Source organism: Serinus canaria, chromosome 3 (assembly GCF_022539315.1).
Source record: "Serinus canaria isolate serCan28SL12 chromosome 3, serCan2020, whole genome shotgun sequence".
NCBI classification, from domain to species: Eukaryota; Metazoa; Chordata; class Aves; order Passeriformes; family Fringillidae; genus Serinus; species Serinus canaria.
Genome location: NC_066316.1, coordinates 44,217,927 through 44,244,222, shown reverse-complemented (window position 1 = coordinate 44,244,222; position 26,296 = coordinate 44,217,927). Strand labels below are relative to the sequence as shown.

General features: G+C 38.0%; 2 protein-coding genes across 4 annotated transcripts in view; one reads left to right on the top strand and one right to left on the bottom strand.

Moving 5' to 3' along the window:
* Nucleotides 1-2,350, top strand: part of B3GALNT2 (beta-1,3-N-acetylgalactosaminyltransferase 2) — a 28,938-nt gene extending 26,588 nt beyond the window's left edge. For both annotated transcript variants that reach the window (XM_030235520.2, XM_030235519.2), the window contains exons 11-12: nt 402-458; nt 822-2,350. In XM_030235520.2, the coding sequence (XP_030091380.1) occupies nt 402-458; nt 822-956 (192 nt within the window). In that variant the 3' untranslated portion in view covers nt 957-2,350. The remainder of the gene's footprint in view (nt 1-401; nt 459-821) is intronic.
* On the bottom strand, nt 4-26,296 carry TBCE (tubulin folding cofactor E). 2 transcript variants are annotated; one of them, XR_007777051.1, is made up of 17 exons: nt 25,889-26,222; nt 23,011-23,095; nt 15,967-16,155; nt 14,854-14,942; nt 14,071-14,170; nt 12,202-12,304; nt 8,176-8,252; nt 7,852-7,947; nt 7,180-7,244; nt 7,031-7,095; nt 6,420-6,572; nt 5,545-5,698; nt 5,014-5,082; nt 3,966-4,025; nt 2,574-2,665; nt 2,105-2,318; nt 4-435 (listed from the first exon to the last, which is right to left on the bottom strand). XR_007777051.1 is itself a non-coding variant. In XM_009092856.4 (17 exons), the coding sequence occupies exons 2-17, from the start codon at nt 25,986-25,988 to the stop codon at nt 2,226-2,228; spliced, it is 1,590 nt and encodes a 529-aa protein (XP_009091104.1). In that variant the 5' UTR covers nt 25,989-26,021; nt 26,229-26,296; the 3' UTR covers nt 1,928-2,225. The 2 variants fall into 2 exon arrangements, 1 of the variants encoding a protein (XP_009091104.1); XM_009092856.4 differs by lacking the exon at nt 4-435 and adding an exon at nt 26,229-26,296 and having other exon boundaries at nt 1,928-2,318; nt 25,889-26,021.

Genomic DNA, 26,296 nt, shown 5'->3' with positions numbered 1-26,296 from the left:
TAATAAAGATTTGTTCAGTTTATCTGTGTTAAAAGTGGTCTGGGGAACAGCTCATACCGAGTGAGTCAGAAAAAACATTGCTCAAATGTTAGTGTTGGGTTCTCCTGGCTCTGTGGGCTTTTGCCTTGTTTTTGGTCGCTATGCTTAGTGCCTGTTCTAGGTCAAAGCACCTCTGAGAACCTCTGGAGCTGTAATCTTGTTTTTTGTACTCTGTTTTTGTAAGAACAGGGTATTGTCATGGGAAAGGTGGGAGGATTATTTTAACACCTCTGCAGTAGTCTGGTGTAGGTTTTTCTAGTTACCATTCTTTACTGCTGGTAGATGATGCAGCTCATTCCAGGTCACAGTCATGCTTTATGCTTTCTTGGTGCTCCTATCTGTATTTCTTATTTTCATCTCAGGGTGAAGATGTGAGCATGGGCATCTGGATGGCAGCTGTAGGACCCAAGCGATATCAAGTAAGTCTGAAGGAATTGTCTGTCCTTACAGAAAGAGATGCCTGCTGTTCCAAGTAGCATAAAACAGGAGAATTTTTTTTTTTTTTCTTTAAAAAGGAATTGAAATAACCATTGAATTAAAATCCAGGGAGAAAAAAAATCTTTTAAAGATGTATTTAAAAGAAAAATCAGAAAATCTGCCACAAACCACCTGCAGACTCCCTCCCTATCCCCAAGTTCTCTGCACAGGTCTAGCAGATCAGTTTGGGACTTTGGTGTGCAATGGTTGTTGCTAGAAACAATAAACACCTGATTCTTGGAAGTGAAAATTGTTGGAGACTACATTCTTTATAAGAAAAACTTACGAAATGTTTCTCTTAACAGGATGGTCTGTGGCTGTGTGAGAAGACATGTGAGAGTGGCATGCTGTCTTCCCCCCAGTACTCGCCCCAGGAGCTGGGAGAGCTCTGGAGATTAAAGGAACTGTGTGGAGATCCATGTAGATGTGAGGAAAGATGATGGACTTGCCTTTGAAAACAGGGTAGTGTATAATGTTCATGGAAAAGTATACATTTGGATTCGTTCTTGGAACAGTAAGAAATACTAAGGTACCTTTTAATGCTGGGTTTCAACTAAAGTATAACAATATTTGCACATCCCTTTTGATAATTACAAGTGGACTGATACTATTCTTTTTCTATAGTATAGATGTTGATCAGACAAAAACCAAAATGTTCAAGATTAAAAAAAAAAATCCTTTTTATATAAAAAGTCAAAGACCTACTTGTAATTAATAAATGCACATAAGAATGCCAACTAGCCTGTCTTTTGTAAATTAAAGCACTACTGATTTGATTCAGTATAGGGCTGTTCCAGGATCCTGTGAGAGTTGTGCTCAGCACCAGGGCAGCTGGTAAGTCTTGCTGCAGCACATTCTGTGCTAAGGGGTTGCCCTCATCTGTGCAGGGACAGGGACAGCAATGGCGGCTAGGATTTGTGATTGATTAGTTTGTTTATATCATTGTCATTTTAGATAAAAATAAAATCAAGGTTTGCTTATACCAAATCTTCAAGTACTGCAAGCTTGGCCTGATTTAAGAGGGATTTCTGAGAGCTCACTCTGACTAGAAATGAATCAGAGGTTACACAAGTGAAAATAAGCTTGAGGAACAGCACACTAAAGATTGTAAAATAAATAGCAATGCCTTGCAGTGTGCTGAGAACTTATTTATAATGTGGTACGTTACTGCTGTAGGGTAGAAGAAAGGTCTGGCAGATTTTGCCCTTAATCATCTAAGGTTAGATACTTCTAAAATTACTACTGGGTTTTGTTCACTTTAAGGTTGTTGGATGTAGGTGAAAACAAAGAGCAAGTGGCCTCTCAGTGCAGCATTGATCTTGTCTTGTCAGCAAAGAGATCACAGCTCAACCCCCTGTACTCGGTTCAGTAAAACAAATTCTCACTGCTGCTGGGGGCAGGCAGTATAAAATCTTGGCAAAAAGGGTGACCTTGAGTTTTATTTAATTGAAGCATTTAAGCACTGTTTGGTATCTCTCCAGTAGGACAAATGAGCAGATGTTTTCATGGAGGCAGATGATGAAGTTTAGGAGCTGAAAAGTACAATTTTACAGCCCTTTGGTGCCACATGTGTGGAACTCGTATTCACCTGTATGTCTGTTCAGGCACAGGCTGTTTGTGTGTCTGTCTTCTGCAGTTCTTGTGTCAGCTTTTCCTTCAGTCCAGCAAGTGAGTCTCTTCTTACCACCGTCCAGCAAGTGAGTCTCTTCTTACCACCGTACTAACACACAGTCTCCACTTTCTATTGAGTAAAACTGCAAAGGCTTTAAGTCATTGTCTAGTTCAACTTCTTTTCCTTCCAACTAGAATAAAAAAGCAAAAAAAAAAAAAAAAATCTAATCAGACTTACACTGAAATCCCTTCATGTAAACCAAATAGCAGGCAGTTGCAGTCAGGGAGAATCTGTCATATTACAGGAATGAAATTAGGTCCTAAATTACAGCATGAAGACAGCTCTCCTCAAGTGAAATGAATTTCTTTGTATAGTATTTTAGAAGATGCTATGGACCTTTAGCAGCATGAAATGTTTTGTTGTACAATATCAGTTTATAACTCACTTTAGAACTTTCGTAGGACAGTTTCAGGTCTGAACCAGGAATTTTAAACAGGCGATACAGCAGTCCTTTGACCTTCTGAATAGTCATAGACTCTGGAGGGGAGACAGAGAAAAGTTATTAGAAAAATGCTGCTGCCACTGAGCTGTAGCAAAGTACCACTGTTTCACTTTACTTGCTTATTATAGCAACAGTGAAAGGCTGTATTGCTGCTTCAGTTCTAACACTGCAATAACATCTTTGGTACCTGAAACCATGTCTGCTACTGTCAAGTGGAAAATGGTTTCTCCTGTGGTAGATAGGGCAGGATGTGCTACTACAGGTTACGCGCTTTGATCCCATACACCAAATGAAAGTGTTACGGCTTCATAACTTACCTTTTTTGAGTTTGTATTTCTACAAGCTAAACTAAGTGACCTTTGGGACACACACCAGCCAGGTTCTGACTACTTGAATCTGGCACCTGTTCCTTGCAGTTTTCATTACCAGGAACTGGATTTCCCAGCACAAGTAAGGAAATGGCACGGTGGAACTAGTGACATTCTTAGGAATGGTATTGAGTTATTAGTCCCAAATACATTGTCAGCAGAGTTGTTTATATTATGAAGTCAGTTATAGGATGGGGTATTTTTTGTAATGGATCTTGAATGAATAGATGTAGTTTGTTCCAGAGGTGATACCTGTGTTTGCAATAGATAAACTCAGTATTTTGGTTGAACTTTCACTTCTTTTGAAGCTTTATCTAAAGGCACAGCAATAGCGAGTTACTCCTGTAATACCACACATTGTACTTAGACAAATATTTTTCTATCAAACATTTTTGTAAAAGCTGTATCTATCTGATTTTATGCAACTTGTGATAATAAATGTGATTTTTATTTTAGAATAAAGCTTGAATTCTTCTTTTCTCCCAGACTTCATCATCTTAATTTAGAATGGTCTTATTCATTCTAGTGTCACTACAGGCATTTAATCTCTAAGGATGAATTTGATAGAGGTCAGAACTAGATTTCTAACTTGATGGATTAGATACTAGACCTCAATATCTAGATTTACACACCATGTGTGTGCCTCTTAGACTTCATGTTCTGGTTACCTGATTTAACACATCCACCAGATTTCATCGCCCTTAATTGGCCTTTAATTGCCTCAGACTATTAAACATGAAACCAGCAGCAGAGAATCAACTTTCCGTCTTTGAACTGGACTGAAAGTAAGTATGAAGGCTAGAAGAATTATGACTTTTCAAATAATTTCTGCCTTTGTCATTTCTTTATATGACAGAGGAAAAGCTTTCAGGAGCTGACAAAGCCAGAGGCAGCTGTCATTCTTTAATACAGTTGTTTGAAAAGGAGCAAAGAAACAACTGCTTGAACATAAGCCAAGACTTCTTACCTGGTAGTTTTTTCTCCACTGGCTTCTGTTCAGGTTTCTCAGGACACTTAATAGTCAAAGCTTAAAGAAGAAGGGTGAGGCATTAGTGAAGGAACAATAAGCCCTGTTCTGGCAGAAGCATAGTCTTTCTAGTCTCTTTTTATTACAAATTGTTTCCCTTAGCTCAGCCTGATCTCTCAAAAATTAGGAGGTAGCCTGCATCTCAGCACTTAAGATAACATTAAGTAAGTCATTATCTGAAAAATTAATTAATGAAAATAACCAGGTTTTTAATAATCTTTGGTAAATTATTGTAGAAGTGACTCCCTGATGCTTAAAGATTAAAGATTTTTTGGTCAAAACGAGTATTTACTTAAAAATGCTTAATTTCTATTTCATTTTAAAAAAATAACCTGCAGTAGAATGGAAATTGCTTATTCAGTTTAAAACAGGCTTTTGGTCCTCTCAAAAGCACCATACAAAGACTTTCCAAGGACATAATTAGCCTAATTATTTTACAGAGATTAAAAGACTTATCCTGAAACAAGGGTTTATGTTATGTCTAGCCAATAAGATTCCTTGTTCTGTTTAGTCTTCCACTTAAATGCATTAAAATGTAATGCCTTAAAATACTGTTTTGCCCATGGAGTAAAAAGTTTCACTTCTTCTATCAGCTGGAAAACACAGCTACATGAATTTGCAAGTCAAGGATTTAACCTAGATTAAATATGTAGACAGCCCCAAATACTAAAGCTACCCATGTGTTTCTTGTCTGTCCTAAAGTTAAGAAGCTATAAAAAAGGTAATATCAGAAAACAGTGCAGCTGTTGAGATTAAAACCCGAGATGTCTTCTGTAAAGAAGCCATTCACACTGTCAGAATGGAGTATCGATAAACTTTGTTTTCCATTAAATCTCAGCTGAGAAAATCATTTGGCTTGGGTTGAGGGGGGAAATGAGAGAGACTACAAGTTGGAATTTTTTGTTCTCCATATACACCTAGGAGACACTAAGCTCATAAAATATTCTAAAAGCAGAAGGAACAATTTTGACCATTTCTGGCCTCTTACTCAGGAGCTGATTTTTCAGAGTCAAAGGCTGTTGTCCCTTTAGTTCTCCTTCTTCAGGTGCTCCATATTCTGTTGGAAGAAAAGTGCATGTAGAGCCTTTCAAAGACTAAAACTGAAGAACTAGGATCACTGTGGTGCAGTATCAGGCAGGACATCCCTTGGCACGGCCGTGGTGGCTCCTGCACCACGCAGTGCTGCAGACACGAGCCTTGTCCAGCAGCTACAGCATTCAGGACAGGGGTGTGCTGCTTAACATTCCCACAGCTGAGAGAGCTACTGAATGGATGGATGCACACAGGTGCTGGGGTCTCCAAGGCCAGGAGCCTGAGTTCCTGAGGCAGCAGTGCCCCAAAGGGTGCAGTTCTGTGCAAAAGCCCACTGGCACACAAGCTTGCCAATGCATGGGCTTTCCTAAGGCTGTAGCAGCACATGGAAAAAACACCAAGGGGAAGAGAAATTGAAAACAGACCAAACCAGTGCTGCCACAATGCCAGAGGTCAGGAAATGCTATTGTACTCTGCTTGCACTTACTAAGACAAAGTGCTGGGTATCTGGGATGGGCAGCAAGAAATTCTTCACTTGGTTTGTTTTTCTCTGGGTTCCAATGCCCACCAGCTTCTAGCCAGTCCTTTCCAAATATTTTGCGATAATCAAGCTCTGCTCCTCTCCTTTCAGCAGGAAGGATCTGTACTGACACAGGAATGGCACATAATATAATTATATAACTTTCCAGAGAACAAAATCTAATCAATGCCACAGACTCCTTGGTCTTACTTGATGTTCAGTATGTTTCAATGCTACCAAGGATCTTACAAGCCATGTCTCTAAATACTGAGTGATATATTCAGCATATTTTAGAGCCATTAAGAGTCTTAAAGCCCTTCTGTGTACTCACTGAACCATAAATGAATATCTAAGCAAAGATTTTGCTGTATATGATGATGGAAGCAATGGATCAGATGTTGCTTCTGCTCTCCTTTATCATAAACATTTGCTGAAAGTTTGATTTGGTGTGGATTATGATACTTTTCTATTGCAGAAGGCAAATTTTGGTATTGCTGTCACTGAAACAGATCCAACTACGCTGCTTTTTCTGTTTTTTCTTTCTTTTAAGAGTATGGTTTTTGTTAACAGTCCTGCAACTTTAACACAATTCAGGCATTGAAAAAAAACCACCATTGACCCATCTTGTCCAGGCCCCACTTAGTTAGCAATGTTCACAAAGAGGGCTCCGTCGTGTAGTCAGTCAGCTTGTGACTGCCCCACTGACAAGCAGATGGATTAGTTGGCACTTTACTTTTCCTGCACCCAAACAATCAATAACTTAAAAGAAACTGAAAACAATTCCTCAGGCAGTGATTTAAAGTTTTGGCCAGACGCATGCAATTTGTTGAAATATCACACACCTCACAGTTGTTCAAAACCTCCAATTTGCTTATCTTGGCAATAATGAGCTGTTTCAGGGTCTCTGGGTTCTTCTCTGTGTCCATGAAGGGGTTATTGTTACACTGCAGCGCCCGCAAACTTGGCAGTTTATCAAGCTCATTGATAGATGACCACTGAAATGGAAGGGAAGAGTCTTTTGAGGAAATATAAAACAACTTCATTTCAGAACAATACCTGGTAACACTGACTTTTCCTATACAACAAACATGATGGCAAAAATTCTTTTGATCATCCAAACCAAGTAGGTGGATCCTGTTCATGTAGCTAAGGAAAGAACTGCACTCCATTTAATTAAAACCAAATCAAAACAAGGAATTAGTCAGGGCTTTAGATCATTAGAATTCTGTGACAGGAATTATAAGATAGCTGCCATAACATAAACGTGGTTTTTAACTATTAAGGAATATTTTTACATTTTTAAACTATGCCTCTGTATTGACCAAAGCATTCAGTAGTTACATCAGAATTTTAAATATAATATAAAAGAAAATTTTAAAAAGCAAACTTAAAGTTACTCTTAGACAAAGTTGCATTTATTTACAAAATGTGAAACCATCACAATCTAACCTACCTGTGATATTTTATTGTCATTTATTGCAAGGCGTTTTAGTGAAGGAAACATTTTAGTTTTGCATCCTAGGAAAAGAGTAACAGGAAAACAGTGAAAACCTTAAATAAATGGAATTTTAAAACTATAAATAAATTACTTCTTTTACATACCAAATCCAGCATCAGGAAAGTGTATAGAAGATATCCCAGTGTTTCTAAGTATTAGCTGTTCTAATCTGAAATTTAATAGATACAATGATCACTGTATGTGGCACAGGAAGTTATTTGCAAACAGATACAACCTGATTTTTTTTTTCTTTTCTTAATAAAGATCTGCAGCTTTTTATGTGGTGCAGCATCACTGACAAATGAAAAGCAGCCTCACAAGTAGGACCCAGACTTCAGCTGTGTTCAGGGAATAAAATTTTCAGCGAATAAGTGCAAGCTTTCAGAATGGCTCCTGGATTTAAAATGTGAGATTTTCTAAATGAATTTTTTAAGAAATAGCTTGTGGCTATTGAAAATCTTGGCTGCTGTTTTGGTGTACAGGGAAAGAAGATAATTCTGCAAATTAGCAAAGTGTGGTAAATCACTTTCATAAGTGTATAATGAAAACCTAATGACACACAGCTGAAGAATGAGTTATTATACAACAAAAGCAAGATTATATTAAAATAGCTCAACTAAATAATGCAGTTACTCTCCTCAAGAGGGCAAAATGCCTCTATTTCAAGATCTCATGAATCATTGATGCAACATCAATACTATCATATTTCAGCCAACAAGGACTACAGAGATGAATATCTAGGACAAAGAATTTCCAGCAAATTTGTTTACAGCTACCTGGGGAGCTGTGCTATGAGATGCAGCTGATTTCCATCCAGTAGCTGGTTGTCTGAAAAGTCTAACAACTTCAGGGTCTGCAGGACATTATCAGGCCTGATATATTGGAAAAAACAAACACAAAACCAGAATATTTAAAGTTATTGGCCAATGAAAACACTATTTTCCTAAGTATATAATTGTGCGCACATTTATAAATGTTCTGAAATACATCACGTAAAATTATTGCTGTGGTGATGTAAATGCTACAGGAATGTAACTTTATGTGCTATGTAACTTGGTGGTATATCACTGGCTAACAACTGATTGACTCGTGTTACTCACCTTTCCAAAACTGTAATATTATTAGAAGAAAGGTACAACTCTTCAAGTACTGGCCATCCTTGAGCACAAAGAAGAACCTAAGAGCAAAACTTCATTTAATATAACAAAAGATGGGAATATTTCAGAAATTATATTTCATGCAAATTTGCTCTGAATATGTTCAGAACAAGCTATGGCTCCCCAAATCAGAGAAACAATTATTAGAGATTTCCTAGTCTTCCCTTTCTTCCAGATGGCTCTCCTGTGCCTGGATCTGCCAGCACAGATGACATCAAAGGGGTTCTGCAGTCACAGGACTGTAAGTCCCGGGCTTGTGGCCACCCTCACAGTTGAGACTGGAAACTGAGTGACCTGGAAACTGAGTTAATTCATTCAGTGAGTTGGAGTGACCAGGTATTCCCTATGATGAGGTGAGGAATTGGCTGCACAAACTCTATACATGTGCATAAGTTCCAGAACCCATGTGTATAGCTAATACACATAACACATCTGACAGAATATTTTTAATATGTTAATTTTTCAGAGCTTGAAGCCTTTTTTGTCTTGGGACTGTGCCAGCCTATAACTCACTAAATGCCTAGAATTGCATGAATTCAACACACCCTGAAGTTTTCAAGTTCTCTAAAGAAAATAAATCAATTTAAAAAGGGCTACAAAATGAACAGAGATACTTTTGTTTTAGATCTTATGCCCTGAAATTGTATAAACGATATTATTTTACTTTACACAGCATGAATCCATCCAGCTGCAGGTCTATATAACTGACTCATAAGAGACACCATGCCAAGGGTAAACACTGAGATCTCCTCCAAAGGCAGCCTATGATTCAGAACTCAACTGTTTCACCCCAAAGAGTATGAAAAATCAACCTCCTGTCATATCTGTAACACACAAACTCAGATATAAGAACTTTTCCTATTCCAAAGCAAGAGCAGGGAACAGATATCTCTTTAATCTGATAGTGTTTCCCCATGTCAACAAGATAGACCAAAATAGTTATCCACTGGTGATGAAGAAGCATGACAAGAAACCTGCAGAGTCAAGAGAAATGAGATACCTGTTCAGTAACAGAGATTGCCCTACAACAGCCCAGCACTGGGATGGATGGATGGAATAAAAAAACTGCACAAACCTGAAGTATCTGAAGATTTTTCAATATGACTAGAAAATTGCTAAATGATAGGTCACAGCATGATTCCAAAAAACTCAAATTGCCAAATTTCCAGCTACTGCTTAAAATAGCTTTCTCAGAAACAAGAGTTCACAGATCTGACACTGTGAATTAACCCTCAGGAAAGACTGGGACCTCATTGTGGATAGCTGATGGGGAGGTAACAAATGTCCAGAAGAGAGCCACTGATGCTCAAAACCAAGAAATAACGATGAGAACAAGAAACAATTGTCACCATGTAAGTTCATGATGTTCCTGTATCTTTAGTCTGTTTATCCCAGGAAGGAAATTATATAATTGGGAAAGGCACAAAGAAGCTAAACAGGAATTAAAACCATGAAACTGAGAACAGCTGTTCTCAGTTACTTTCATATAAAACAGTAGGACTCACTAAATGAAATTACCAGGCAGCAATATCAGAATCCAAAAAAGGTTGATTTTATGCTAAATGATATGCACAGCAAAATTTTCAAATGGGTTCTTAATACAGTTAGATAAATCACGAAACAAAAATATCCACAAACATTATTAGAGGTATATAGTCTTGAGCTCACAAAGCCACACAATTCCAGGTTACTTTCTAAGAAGCTCTTACCATGTGCTTACCCTTTGCCTAGAATTTTTCCCAACTACCTGCTGCTACTTGCTAGTGTCAGAAGCATGATCCTGCACTTCTGTTCTAACCCAGATTTTTCTTTTACCCTGTATAATAGTAGATTATATTATAAATACAAAATCTTAGTTTGAACACAGAATCACAAATATAACATTATGATTTAAATTCTGAATAAGAAAGAAAGGGTTTGGAGCCATAAATACAAATTCATTACACTCAAATGCATTAATTCAATTTCTAAGTCAATGACTGCTAACTTTAGGTCATTTTACAGGACATTTCCCCCCCCTCCCTTGAAAGTTATATGTTATGTTTTGAACAATCAATCAACAATTCTGCAGTAATAAACTCTTTTACTGATACACTAATAACGTCAGAAGTATTTAGATACATGCAAATCATATAATAATGAAAGAATTCTTTCTGAAAACTGATGCTCAAGGCATGTGAATGTGCAGCTATATATTACTGCATAACAGTTAAGCATGTCCCTCTCCTGTGAAAAATACTTCAAAAGAGAGGAACAAACTAAAAAAAATCCAAGTATAACTATCCCAATGCCATACATTCTTAGATATAACAAGTAATTTTGAAATGCTGTTCACTGTTAAATTGTTTTAATTAAAATTAAAACACTTCTAAGACTTTTGCTTATATCCCATCAACGATTTAAATGTGTTTCTCATTTGCTTGCATTATATTCATTACTATTTTCTATTTAAAAGTTGAATTTTCAAGTAATTCCCCTCAGAGCTTAAGCAGTGACATTTTCAAGTAGTTTGTTCACAGAATACTGATGTCAGGCACACACCTTTATTTTTCCCTTTTTGTTTGACTGCCCTGGAACACCGCTTTCAAGCACAAGCTTATGTCTCCTAACTTACAGGGAATGAACTGGAACAAATTTATAAAACAGATTTTGGAACCAAAGATGTCTTTATGGCCAATGACAAATCATCAGCTAAAGCAGAGTTTCAAAAAAAAGAAAAAATACAAAAGCTGCATAATTTTAAATTGCTCTGGCTAAGCTGGGGCTTTCTCACTGCAATTGAGTTAGCCCTGGAGAACTCTAATCTGCAGCCATGGCTCCAACCAGCCTTTCAGTCACCCCATGGAGGGATGAAGGACAGCTGCTGGCAGGTGCCAACATTTTAAACACCACAATGCACAGATTTACTCTGATGAGCACTAGGTGACATATAAAGTGTTTGTAGCCACTTAATTCTTCCATTCCCTTCACCATTCATGTTGCTACTACTTTGGAAGAATTATCAACTGCCATAAATCCCACAGGCAGTTTTAAGAGCACAGTGAATGGACACAAAACAAAAACACAGCAGTGACCTTCCTCTAGTCCTGCTGCAAGACAAGAGAATGAAGAAGCTTCTTTCTAGTCAAGCCCCAGTTTTGTTAAATGCTCTTTTACTGGATAGCAGCTAGCAGCTGAAATCTGAAAAGTCCTGCAATTTTACAATGCAGTACAATAAAATCTGACCCTGAGAAATCCAAGTAACAGTTTGGAATTTAGAAGCTATTCTAAGTAACATGACACTGAGATGCATGTCCTAAGCCCCATCTCTGAAAAAAGCCCACTGCTAACTAGAGCTGACAACGGGACTTCATTCCTAATAAGACATCATACGAGGAGAGAGTCATTTAGGTGTGCACGTTTCAGTGCCTTAAACAAGTCAGAGCTTTGTTTTTCCTCTGCTCTCTGCTGCCAATAACCAGGCATCATGTGGCTCAAGAAGCATCAGGATGGGCAAAGATACCAATCAGTCTCCTGCTGATGCAAAGTGATGCCAAAACAAAGTTTTTCTCATCATAAGGCAATATTTTCTTTCTATTTGCATTTGTTCTATTGCATACAGAGGAGTACATGTAAATCTTCAACAGCTACCAGGAACCAAAAGGTTTTCACTTAAAAAAAAACTCTGGGACATGAAGCTATATTGTACTCCAACTGTTTTCTTTTGATTTGGCAATTTACAGATGTAGATGAAGTAAAATGTTTCTTATTAGACTCCTATGCCAATATTACTTCCTTCACTACGTAGGAAGTACATTAGTCAATATGTAACTAACACAGTTATCCCACAGCACCTTTTCTAAGGATGATTTGATTTCAGTAGAACAATACAGTGCACAAATGTTTATTGTTCTTCCCTTGCCACAGAAACCTAATGATATTAAATTTTAAAATAATTTAATAAAAGGCTATTTAAAAAAAGGCTATTACCTCTGTCCATGTTATTTCAGTTTGATTAAGGGCCAGAATCTTCAAGTTTGAAAATGCACTGGATGTAAAAGTTGATGTAGATGGAAATCTCATTTTGTTTTCACTGCATTAAAAAAAAAAAAAGCAAAATGAATAATCACATTTATTTAAGTCATTAGTTTGGAGCTACACATTAAAGAAATTTACACCCTTCAAAAATTAAAATCACTGCCAAGATGTCACATATTTTAAAATATAATAAAATATATTTCTATCTATAATCAAATATACTCTTTCCTAATTTACTTTCCTGCTTCCAGAATGCATATTTATTCAAGAATGCATATTTATTCCTCTGTGGCATCTTTCACAAAGTTTTCAACATGAAAAGAATGATTTTCATTAATATTAAATGAAACAAAGACAGAGCTTGGGCTTAAACTCCTTAGTTGACTGAAAATGAGGGGCCTACATGACTATCCAGACCCTAGCAAAACAGAAGTATGCAAAATCCCCTCTCAATAGGTATCACTACAAAGAAGAAAAGATAAAGATCCTGCAGTTTTCAAATCAGTTTTCATTATTCACCCTGAAAGAGAAGTTTTTATTTCTTTCCTAAGGCCTAATGTACCTGCATATTCTCATAAAAATCTCTCCATGTAGTTTATGGTTACATACTTATGGGTAAAATTTCCACACAGAGAGCTGGTGGATGGTTAATCACTTTTATTCTTCTTCCAACATTCCGTGCACAAAAAAAAATCGGTAACAGATTTACCTTCTTTTTTAAAGCAAACAGAAGGTCAAAACAATAAAAAACTCATTCAGACTATATCTGTTTGTAGTTGTAAGCATCAAATTCCAGCATCAATCTAATTTTGTTTTCCATTTTTTTACAAATAACTTCTGAAAACCCTTCAGTCTAAAGTATGCTTCTCAACAATGAAAAACTGAAAAAAATATTCCAGGTGAATTAAAAGAAATTTCTCTGTATTGTCATGCATACTGATAGCAATAAATCATGATACACTCTAGGCAAAATTAGATTTACAAATAGCACCCAGGTTGCAAACAGCTTTTCATTGCTAAATATTGAAGAAAATAGAACACCTATAACTATTTTAAAAGTACATTTTTGTCACAATAACAATAAGAGTAAATAAAAAACCTGGTGATTTAGGGTGCTACTTAATCCATTGTGTTACTTCACACCAGAAAATTACTGTGGCATGTGCCAATTACAGTGTATAGGTGTGTACTAGAAATGTTCTTTATTTTGGAATTATTATATAAATTTTCTTGTTTCAATAGAATTGGAGCTTAATTTAACAACATCCTCCTTTCTTTTCCAATGTCATCATTGTACAAGAATTTTTCCCCTAGATCTGTCGCCATGGTCTTAACAGTTTCTTATCAGCATCATTTTAGGACAGAAATAGACAAAGGTTTGGGATGATTAAGGTTTGGTCAAAACATTATGGTAATTAAGTGTAGTGTCAAGACACGGTTGGTTAAGTGGGTTTTTAAATGCAGACCTGCCTGAGCAGCCAGAATGTATCAAGAATAAAAAACACAAAAGATCAAGTCTTAAAACTTTGAAGAAAATGTTCTCCAGAACTTAGTTTTACACAGAAGCTGAACTCCTATGGTTCACTACCCTAGGAGTTCTTCTCCTCATCTGTATCACAGATGTCAGAAAAATATAGCCCACACTACAGCCCACAACTTAAGCAGTTGCTTAAAAACAAGATTTAAAAAACAAAAAAACCCCTTAGCTCCCATTAGAATGAGTCTTGTTGTATCCAGTTACATTTAGAAAGCTGAATCCTGAGCCTCTTGGTTTTTGTTCCTACCCCAAAGGAAGAGAAACCCAAATATGAATATTTATACCTGACATTAAGTGTTTCCAGATTTTGAACTTGAGAAGCAATAGCTACTACTGTCTCCCAAGATGATATCAGATTTTTTGATAGGTTTATATGCCTCATATCTGAAATTTCTTGTTAAGAAAAATAAACTTATCTCAAAACTGAACTTCCTTTTTTCAGAATTAGAATTAGGGTTTCATTTTGAATCAAAGAGAAATAGATTACACTAAGGGATGGTACTGCTCAGTTACAGCAAGTTCTGTTTTGATTTCTGATATGGAAATGGCTCGTAGTTTTATGAAAGAGCTTAAACACAGAAATTCTCAAATGGATTAACTTCTATACTGACAGGAACTCTTATAAGTCCTTAAAAATTAACAAATAATACCTGCTTTGTAGTTTTGTAACACTGCCATTGCATGCAGTGTATTAAACACATTATTTGATATATATTGGAAACCTCTGGTGTCTACAGAACATACCAGTTCTACTTCTATATGGTTATCATTTCTAGGGAATTTTTTTAAAAAAATTGCTGGAGCCTTCTGAAACTGCAGTCACAGTAACAACCTACAACTACACTTCTATTTTTATACACAATTTTCATTTCCTCTCAAAAATTGTAGGCGCCTGGCTATTTAACTTAACATTGCATTAAACTTGTAAATATAAACTTCAGGTTTAGGTTGTTTTTTTTTTTTTTTTAAATAAAAGGATACAAGTATCATTCACTGACGTGAACACTTGGAATGCTAGAGTATGTACTTTATTTCTGGCATCATGCAATACAGCAAGAAAAGGATACTGGCACATGTTCTGCTGATTTCCTCTTCCTGACCAGCATGGCTCACTGCACACTCACGCACTGAGATATCCACCAGTTTGTTCAGTTGTCTACATGAGAAAGAACATTCTGTTAGGTAATCTTCAAACAGAAATAGGTATGTTACATAAATGCCTGGCTTTTACAACTCCATAACATCCTTTTCATGCGTATCTCCTTTGGAATTAGCAATGTGCAGATTACTACACTACAGTGTCATTCACACTTGAAAACAGATATATCTCTATTTTTAGCCTTTACATCTCTACTACAAAATAAGTCTGGTTGAACCATAGTTCCAACTGAAATAAAGAGTTGGTAAAACATTAAAGATAGCTGTGCAAATTGGAATTTAATTAAAGATTCCAAGTTAAAAAGGTTTCTTGCAACATGTTTTGCAAGAAGTTCAGAGTTATTTGGGCAGTCTTTGTACCACTTATCAGAAGTATTTTTGACTGCTTAGTATGCTCTGGGAGAAAAGGAGAATAGTTGTGGAATATCAGCTCAGAGGGAGACTGCCACCTACTGAACTAATACATCTCTTCTGCTGGAGGCCATTAGAACTGCAATTTCTAACACATCATTAAGTTACTTCCTTTCTTACCCTTCCAGGTACATGAACGTGACACCAACTGATTGAGAAACTTCTTCACTAGCAGTACAGTGACTTTCTGTCTTCCCTCTCTTGGTTACAAAGTCATTTGTGACATGAGCAAACAAAGACTACAAACAACTGTACACTATTAAGAAAACATTCAAATACATCTATTTTAAAAAGACCATGTATGTGTATGACGACTGCCAACATCATGATAATTTCACTCTCATTTCTCACCAGATATCATCATCTGCTTCTTTATGAAACCTGAATGAGGATTGTTAGCACTCAAACGTGATATAATCCCAGTTTGTATTTGTAAAACCTGTAAATTATGAATCCACAATTGGAAGATTTCTTGTCTCTTCCACCACAGTGCATTCTGGCTTGCTTTTAGACACAACAATTTTATATGCAGGGCAGTCATTACAGTTGAAATACTATTTGATTGATCAATGACTAAGAATATATATTAGATTTTCATATATAACACTTGCCTTTGCTGTTCTGCAACAGAATCCATGCCAACAAATTCCACAGTCTTCGTTCCAATTACTACAGTATTCCCTGTTCCACACTGACCATCCTGCTCATCATTCAATCCGTACCGATCCTTTACTGCAGTAAGAAAATCTACTCCAAAATTTGCCTTGTTTGGCCGGATGAATGATCCTCCTTTAGGATGCCTAGAATAGAGCAGCCAGGAAAAGCTGAAATATAAACAGTTATCTTAACAATGACTGACCAATTAATTACTGCTTTTAACACAAGTACTGAGAGAGAGAGCCAAAGCAGTCAAAAGGCAATTCTACGGGCTAATTGTAAACATCACTGTTCCCAGAGAGCCAGTAAGACTTTCAGAGTATCTTTGATAGCACTTGATAGAAGTTCATATAGTGAGATACCATGAGAAGTGGAGCACCAGCTCCGCAAAATGTACTCACACATCAAAATTACAGTGCCAGTACCATTATTAAAAATTGTGGTGATGTTCACAGGGGTCCCAGGACGAAGGAAAAGATGAGAATCTTGACTCCATGTTTCAGAAGGCTGATTTATTATTTTATTATATATATTATAATTAAAGAAAATGATATATTAAAACTATACTAAAAGAGTAAAAGAAAAGGATTTCATCAGAGGGCTAGCAAAGAAAGGAATGGAATGAATAATAAAATCTTGTGGCTGCTCACAGCCTCGACATCGGTGGCTGTCATTGGTCATCAAGTAAAAACAATATCACATGCTGGGTAAACAATTCTCCAAATCACATTCCAAAGTAGCAAAACATGGAGAAGCTGAAGCTTCCCAGCTTCTCAGGAGAAAAGATCCTGGCAAAAGGATTTTTCATAAAATATGTCTGTGACAAAAAATAATTGCTCTGTTATTTCCAAACTCATGATGAAGTCAGGTTCTCCAGACAAAGGAGTTTCTATTTATGGATAGACACAAAGTTACCTAAATCATACAATAAATGTGCTTGGAAATCTACCAAAGCCTAAGGAATACTCAGAATAGTGATTGCTACATTGCATTTGACTTGCATAATTCACTGGTAATTCACACAAATGACACAACATACAAATCGTAGCACTCAGAACTCTTATACAAACACAAACTTCGAAAATTCCTGATACCCACTTGGTAACAATTTTGAATATTCAACAAAAATATCCAACCAATAATGCATCTTTAAGTCAGTCCAGTGGAGCTTCTTGGCTTTTCTTGAGCACTGAAAAAACTTTGTTGCATTCCCATGTTTTACCATGCAATTGTTTTGACATTTTCTAGCAAAGTTAGTGAGGAAACACAGTATCAGGGAGGAACTAGCAGAGACAAGTTATGGGAATGGTATTGCAGAGTAGATGATGACCTGATAGGAGCATCAGCCAGAAAACATCAGGAAGAAAATTGGTAGCTATGAATATCTGTCTGCCATCAAGCTGAGAAGACCACAGGCTTTGGTAGGAAAGTGCCCAGGAGGAAGACACCACTTATGTAAATAAAACTACTCAAAACAGCATGTAAGCATCAAGTGTCTAATTAGCAAACCATAATATAAACCACCAGTGCTACAAAGTTCAAAATCCTCATTAAAAACCCAGTAACTAAAGGCTCTCAATCACATGGACCTATTACAATTAGATGGAATAGTCTGGGCACCATGTATTCACATTTTTGTTAAAAAAATCAGTGCTGGAAATTTCTTGTGCCAGTTTTCATTTATTAGCATTTCTACTCTCATATCCTGAAGAAAGACCCAGGTAGAAACTTGATATTATTTACTTTCAAAATATTTTCAGTCTAGTTTTGTAATGACTGTTTAGAGTGCAATGATTACAAAAGAAGCAGAAAGGCAAATTACTAAAGAATATAAATCTGGTATGAACTTTTCATGTTTGATAAGCATTTTCAATACATTTTTAATCCAGTAACCTTCTCTTAAGTAATTTCTTACATTCCTTTGAAATTCTTCATAGCTTGCAAACACTTGACTGATTTAAGTACTCAACTTTCTCAAGTGTAAAAATGATGTGATTCTTTCTTAATACCTCTTCTTAAAACAATAAATTACCTTTTTACGACCTGAACTAGAACATATCTTGCCTCCAAATATATCACTTCTGCATTTAATTAAGTCAAACAGCTTCATAGATGGCAGATAGTACAAGATTCTGCTTGGGGCTCTGGAAAAAATCCTTGTACTCCTGTCTATCCGTAACTCACACTAGGTCCTGCAGTGAATTTATTCTGACAGCAACTACCCAATTTCCTATCACCATACCTCTACACTCAACAGTTCTGCTCTCCTCAACCCTCACACCAGAGCTAATCTAGAACCTCACTTCTGCATTCCTCCTGTCATGCCATTTATCCCTGTCATAGCCAAAACCTTTGGGTGTCTCCATTGCCATATCCATTCCTAAGCCCATTTCTGTCCTGTCAGGTCACCACTTCTACTGGCATCTCCTTCTTCATTTTCTGTGCAGGAACCAGATCTATCCTTGGTGGGGGGGGGGGGGGGGGGAAGCAGAGGAACCTAGCTGCCCTGTCCCCTGTCATATAAAGCTATAGGAAAATTTTAGTGTATTTATCTCTCAAGACCCTTCTCTTTTTATCCTGATCATAAGGTCATAGGTTTTCTCTCTCCTGTTGCTTTCACTTCCCCTTACTCTGCACGCTATTATAAGTTACATAATGTATATTTAAATCCATTCCACAGCCTAAGCTTTTTCAGTTCCAGTCTATTTATTTGATCTACTTTTTTAGGAGCTGTCACAAAACGCAGGAAAGGAAACTGCAATAGGAACCTATTTTCAGGCAAAATTATTGTGCATTCAAGGAGAGAGGTCACTGTAACTAATTTTCCCTAAAACACACTGCCTGTATTAAATTTCACATTAGGACATATGAACTGTACAAGCTGCATGTACATATCAAACAAATAATGCACAGCACCTGGACTAATGCATAAACACACCTATTAGCCATCAGTCTCCATAACTGGGAACTAAACAGATAAATCCTAATCCAAAGAGCCAGCCAGCATGCATATTATGAGATAGAAGAATCTATGGATTAATGATCAACCTGACTTAAGATGAACACTCAGAAGTCTGAGAACAGGGATTTTGTCCTCATGTATGCAAACTGTCTTGCAGCCAGAACAAAATACTGTGTGGAAATAAAGTGGTAGAAGATATGGCCCAATTTTCTTAAACAGAAAATGTGGAATATGCTCAAGTGGGGCTCTGGCAAGTGGCTAGCTCTAGTTAATACTGACACTTCCTACTGACTTTTAAAATAGAGAGGTTGACCCCAATCTCAGAAGTCATATTCTAGGACACTTCCTATTCATGATTCAGTAGCCTGAAGCATACAACCCATCTGCTGGCATGCCCAGGGTGCTTCAAGGATATTCATTAAAATTGAGATTAGCTGTCAGCTTCCACGGAATAAGGAGGAAATTTGGCATAATTCTTTGCTAATGTAAAACAAAGTCATGGCACTGCTCATCATTACAGGTACATGATGGCTCTTCTTATGCTAGGGAAATATCACACACACACACTTCTCAGTACTGAAGAAAAATGCAGGAGTACATAAATCATAACCAGTACACACTTGAGCTGACTGCAGAAGCTCTGAGCCACGGAGAGAGACATCAGCTTTATCAGCCTAGGCAGTAAACATGGATCAAAGGGCTTCTTTGCCCAGTAGAGTCTTTTTGCAATGATCAACTCCAGGCAATTATCACCATGACTGCAGCAAATGCACTACAAGGCTCATAAGGTGTCATAAAGTGGAGCTGTTTGAATCCATGCACGTCTTTTCTACACAGAGATCTGAACAGATCTCTTCCTTCTAGGGGAAGGTGTTCAACAGACAAAACTTCTATTAGAAGAATCTACACACAGCTGTAAAGAAAATCCTTCAAGGTTTAGAAAGAGGCTGTGGCACCAAACAATGCTTATAAATTACACCTAACACTAACCTGCCATGTTGTATCAAATTCCTGACTAAACAGCAGAAGCTTTGCAAGCATGAGCAAGTACTTCAAGCTCTTGAAAGTTTACCTTAGTTAATCAGACATGAAACTTGACTCTGAGCTTTCAAAAAACAAGGAAAAACGGACAGACATCTGCAGTTTTGAATTTAATTGAAACCGTTTCCAAGTTGAAGCTAGCTATGTTCTGCTGTAGGATAAAAAAACAGAATCTCGGGGTTCTGCTGGGGCACAGTACATGTTTGAGCAGTGGTTAGGGACAACCCTTTGTTTCAACACAGTTCTACTAGCAGCAAAGAGCACGAGTTTCTGATGAAGAAAACTTCTTAACTAAAACCTCAGGAATCTTAGGAATGCTTTCTGCCTTTGCAAAATGGAAATAATTTTTTTTCATGGACACTAAAACGGTATTTTTTCCTGTATCTGAAGAGTTTGTTTCTGCTCTAGGTAGATATTCCTGAAGGTGAATGTGTCACTCTTGAAGAAAAAATAGTCCTAATTTAAGATAAACAGATCTTTCATGAAGCAGATAATCTTGAATCATCATGGAGCAGATCATCATGCAACAAGTATAGGACAACCAGGGGAGGAAGGTGTGCTTGAAACCCACATTTCCCAGGGGAACACACGCATACAAATGTTCTCTGGGACAAGAACATGTTGGAAAGCACACTCATGTTTCAAAAGCTGTATACAAATTTTAACACTGTTAAAGGCTTATTTTAAGGCTTGTTTACTCATTTCTCTTGAAGGACTGCAGAACATAATTACATTACACACTACTGCAACTGACAGCTAAAATAGTAGCTTCCTCAGTTATTAGGAAACAAGATCCTATTATCAGGGAAAAACCGAACACAAAACCACCACTAGATTGTGCATTGCCATTTCTAGCTGATATTGGGTTGATGAACATGCTCATGATGTCAGCATAATTTGAAGTATGGCTGTTTTGTTCTTTGGTATTCATAATGACCCAGATAAACATACTGCCATGAAACATAAAAGTTTAGGTCATATTTTCAAAAAACCTACTATAGAGATCACATAGAGCTGTAAGCAGACCTACTGTTTCAAATAAGAACTTGAAAAGAAAGACGATTCTCTGGTAATGAGAATCTCAAAATCAGTTTTATTTTCCTCTTATGGTCTTATTTTCAAATGTCACTCATTTTTTAAAGCAGTTATTTTCAAAATTGCCTTAAAAACAATTTCAAAATGTCCTTTCACTGCATTTGTTTACAGCACAAGCTACTTGATCAGCTGCTTCTGCTTATCAGAATTCAAGGAGTGAGCAAAGTAGGCTTGTAGGCAAAGGATATTCATGATAAGGGGAAAAATATATATTTTTTTTAGATGCGTATATTCATCTACAAAGAAACATTATTCCCTCCTAATCAGTAGTAGTAAAGAGGTGATATTTTAAGTTGTGGGAGGGTTTTGTTTTTCAGCACCCTTTTGCTAAAATAAGGTAACTATTTCTTACTTAAGTTTGCTCCTATTTTCCCAATAGTCAACAGAAGAACTACAAATGTGTCTGCACACAGGAAGTTATGCCTGTGTGTCCTAGTGGACTATTGGAACTATGTATTCTCTTAGAATCTAGAAGGACCTCTTCTGACTGGAAAACAGCAGAGTATTAAGAACAGGTATTGAAAAAACAACATGTTTAAAGACAACAACATTTACATTTGTTATGGGTATTGAGCTTCACTCAAAACATTGATTTTTACATCAAAAATTAGGGTTACTAAGATCTCATCTCCTGGAAGCACCCTAATGTCTGCTAAAAACCCAAGAGTCTATACACATATATAGAAATATCATATACACACAAATGTAAAGCAATCAAGTTTCTGAAAAAACATTCATGAAATGTTCAATTGCTTTTTCTGTCCAGAGAGATTTGGAATGGTCAGCCAATTATTTCTGGTTTTTTATCCTACAGCAGAACATAGCTAGCTTCAACTTGGAAATGGTTTCAATTAAATTCAAAACATTTAGGAAGCAACTTCCACTAATATATTAATTTAAAAGACATGGTTGTGCTAAAACCATAATTTCCAATTCTTTAGCTGGAACAAAAAATCCAGCAATGTTGATGTTTTTCTTGTATTAAGTGTGTTTAGCCTCCTCAAGCCTTGTTTTATTATTATTTAATACAAGGGAAAAAATAGCCAATCCTCACAGTGGGTGTTTTCTTCTTATTTTTCTGCAGAATAGATTTTGTTCTCTCATCCTTCACCACTTCTATGCTCAGGGACTTACTGAGCTAGCAGTCTGTGATATGTAAGAGCTATTGATGACTTTCTCCTATGAACTCATCCAGTTACTATTTAACTTACAAACTTTTAGCTGTTGAATGTGTCCTGACATAGAAATCAATGACTTGCTGCAGTTGATATCAATCTTAGAGTCCTGTATTCCACAATTTCAAACATGTTAAGTGCTCAAATCCTTTAACTTAAAAGTAATGCAAGCATATAGTTAAAAACCCCACACAGCTGCACTATGTTATGCATGTACTAAATCCAATGAATATATTTAACAATTCCTTAGTGATACAAACATAACCCAAATCATTAACAGGAACTTGGCATTTTCCCTTAACAAGACACATGCAAGTCAGCTTAAATTCAAGTATAAACTGTATTTGAGACACTTGATATGGACCAATATTTCAGTTCAGAATTAACTAACAGAAGTCACTAGGAAATATTGATTTCCTAACTAAAGTAAAAGATCTAAAACCTACTAAGAATAATAACAACATCCAAAAGTCTCATTTTTTAACATACCCCTGAAAACACAACTTGTATTTTTTTAAGTATTTACTATACCCTAATACCTGTAACTGGATAAATATCAGTGCAGGAGCCTCTATGGATTATCTAGTCAGAGCACTCAGAATTATGATCTTTTTAACACTGGCTAACTGATAATAGAAGGGTTTGCCCTAAAAATTGCCAAAGGGCCTTTTCCCATGAGCATCTCGTCATCACATATGACATGCCAATGCTGTGAACCAACTCACCTGCACTTAAAATACTGTGTTCCTTCATAGCTGCCATCATGCTTTCCCCTTTGAGGATCATCCCATTCCACGCCCAGCCAAATTCCTGAAAAAAATGGTTGGTTGATACTTTTTCAAATTGACAGCATCTTATCAATAGAAATCACGTCTAGAAAGAACCTCTGCAGTTTACTTAGACTAACCTTCTCTCTCAAAACAGGAGGTTATCACCAGCACCAAAAAAAGTTAGTCAGGTAATTTGTTACTTAGCCAGACCCTGAAAATTTCCAAGGAGAGAAAGACTGCAATACATCTGGTGAGCATATTCCAGTGCTGCATTGTAATGTAGCAATGTAATGAAAAAGGTTTTCCTGCTGTGACCATTATCCTTTACTGTATAATCTAGTACTTGTAAGAAGAGTTAGGCTCTGCTATCTTTGTAACCAGCTGTCAAACAGCTGCAGGAAGCCATGGGATGGCACTTTTTCTTCTATTCACCACATTAACCAAGCCCAGATCACTCAATCTCTTCACAACACATGTGTATGGTCTGTGCCCTAAACCACTATTATAGCCTTCCAAGACTCCTCAAGAGAGGAGATCTTGGAGATCCTCTCAAGTTTTATCTGCATCCCTCTTGAACTGGAATAGTTCCACAGCAGATACATTAGTCCAAGCATAACCTTGTCAAGAACCCCTGCACCCAGAGAGGGATAACAGCTTCCTTGAACTTGCAGGCCATGTTCATCACCTCCCTCTAAGGGAAACCAGCACAACATGTATCTTTGCTTGTTACAGGGGTCACTGCTAGCTCATATTCATAACAGTATCAAACTTAACTCCCCAGCCCTTTGCAACAGACTCTGAGTCACTAATACTTCCTGGTCCATACTACAGGTGGAAATTTATCCTCCTTGAATCTCTTGGGTTCGAACCTAAAGTTCATAAACATTGACCTGGATTGTAATTGTATCTTGTATCACAGCCACCATTTGAGGGTGAACACTGTTCATCACCCAAGTCACTGAACAATACACACCCCAGCATTTACTTTTGTAGTACTCACTCATTACCAGATATCGAGTCATTAATTACTTTTTCACTTGACAACTTTCAACTCATTTAACAGTCCATTCACCTGCTTAGTATTTCTTCAGCTTCCAAATAAGATTCTTTCTGAAGACATTATTCAAAGACTTCTGAAGTCGAGGAATATTGACTTGTTCTCCCTTCATCCACATTCATAGTCATATCATCATAGAAAGTAATTACATTTGCCAAGCACAACTTCTTCCTATTTACAAGTACCAAATACTCCCAACTACCATGTTGTCCTTCACAGGCTTGGAAATGGATTCCAAGGAAACATGCTATGTGATCTTTCCAGAAACTGAAGTGAGGCTAAGGAGTCTACATGTCCTGGTCATCCTTCTTGCCTCTTCTAGAACTATGTTTAAGGCTAGTCTTCTTCCAAGCATCAGAAGTCTTCCCATAAATGTGAACATCTATAGTGGGTTGACTCAGGCTAGATACCAGGTGCCACCCAAAGCCACTCTGTCACTCCCCTCCTCAGCTAAGCAGGGAAGAAAAATACAACAAAAGGCTCACGAGCTGAGATTAGGACAGGGAGATCACCCACTGATTACTGTCATGGGTAAAACAGACTTGACCTAGAGAAAGTAATTGAATTTATTACCGGACAAAATCAGAGTAGCATAATGAGAAGTAAAACAAATCTTAAAAATACCCCCACCTCAGCTCTCCCTCCTTCCTGGGCTCTGCCTCCTCCCCACGAGAGGTACAGAGAGATGGAGAATAGGGTTTACAGTCAGTCCATCACACCTTATTTCTGCTGCTTCCTCCTAAAAGAGGAAGGTTCCTCCCTGCTCCAATGCAGGCTCCTCCCATAGAAGACAGTCCTCCATGGAGTGAGCCATCATAACTCCTCCCTACAGGCTACAGTATACTTCCTCTGGAACTGCTCCAGTGTGGAACCTTTGGTTCATGGGGTGTAGTCCTTCAGGCAAAGGCTACAAGACCTACCAGGAAAGCTGCTCCAGCAGGGCTTATCTCTCAGGTCTACCAGGAGCCTGCTCTGGTGTGGGCTTCCCCCAAGGTCACCACTTCCTTTCAAGCATCCACTTGTGTGTGCCTCCTCCATGGGCAGCAGGTGGATCTCTGAATCCCTGCTGACTCCCATGGGCTGCCAGGAAACAGCCTGTCTGTCTCAGTATATCTGCAGGGGAATCCCCTCTCTGGAGTGTGGAGCACCTCTTTCCTCTCCTTCTTCACAAACATTTGTGTCTGCAGGGCTGTTCCTCTCACATATTCTTACTCAGCTCTTCTCTGGCCACAGCTACCTTCGTGCAAAGTGTCTCTTTTCCTTCCCCTTCTTAAAGACAGTTTCACCGAGGTGCAACTACCATTGCTGACGGGCTCAGCCTTGGCCAGTGACAGGTCCACCCTGGAGCTGGCTGGCAGTGGCTCTGTTGAACAGGGAGAAAACTTCTGGCAGCTTCTCATAGATGCCATCCCTGTAGTCCCTGCCACTCTCAGAGCCTTGTCACACAAACCAAGTACACAATGTTATCAAAGAAGAACCTGGTCTGGTGATCTGCTGCTGCTGCCTCTTACCCTCCCTAGCCATGCCGGCACAAGATCAGGGAAAAGACTTTCAAGTTCTTACACTCCTTTTGACATCTCTGACTTTAAAAAAAACACCCCAAAACCTCACACAAATTAGAACTCACCATATTTACAAAAGAACAATGAGGAAAAATCAAGTTGTAAATTGCTTCGTTTTACTCGACACTGTTGGGGTTTTTTAATTAGGAAGAACATGAGTAGACCCGCGAGAACAACCATAAAATATGAAGATTATTACTTTCGTGGCACTTACCTGCAGTAGGAGACACGCTGCCCACATAGCGCACAGTCCCGTAGTCGGTGCCACAGGCGACCCGACGGCCCAGCGCATCGGGAGGCAGCCCAGCAGCCATCCCGGGGCCGCGGGAACCGGGCTGCTCCCAGACCTGCAGGCACAGGAGAAACGCCCTTAGCACACACGCAAGTCGCTGCTCCCACAACGCCCCTACCTTGAGCTGCTCTTTTGCCGCCCGGCTGGGGCGGGCTCTCTCCCGGCGCCACCCCGTGCCGCTCCCCGCTCCCGGAGCAGGCTCCTGTGGGCCGCTCTCGGCCCCAGCCCCACACGCGCGAGGCCACGGCTACAGCTCACGCACCAGCGGGGCCGCTCCGCTGCCGCACTTCCGCCCCGCGCCGCGCGGCACCCGCCGCCCCGCCCCACCCG

What these genes read in the sequence shown, in the direction of transcription:
- TBCE (XM_009092856.4), bottom strand. Translation starts at nt 25,988, where the DNA reads ATGGCTGCTGGGCTGCCTCCCGATGCGCTGGGCCGTCGGGTCGCCTGT. An exon ending in AGGTTTTGAACAACTGTGAG is followed by an intron (nt 5,699 to 6,419) that starts GTGTGTGATATT and finishes GTGTCAGTACAG; the next exon opens with ATCCTTCCTGCTGAAAGGAG. An exon ending in TGTCCTACGAAAGTTCTAAA is followed by an intron (nt 2,319 to 2,573) that starts GTGAGTTATAAA and finishes TTTTTATTCTAG; the next exon opens with TTGGAAGGAAAAGAAGTTGA.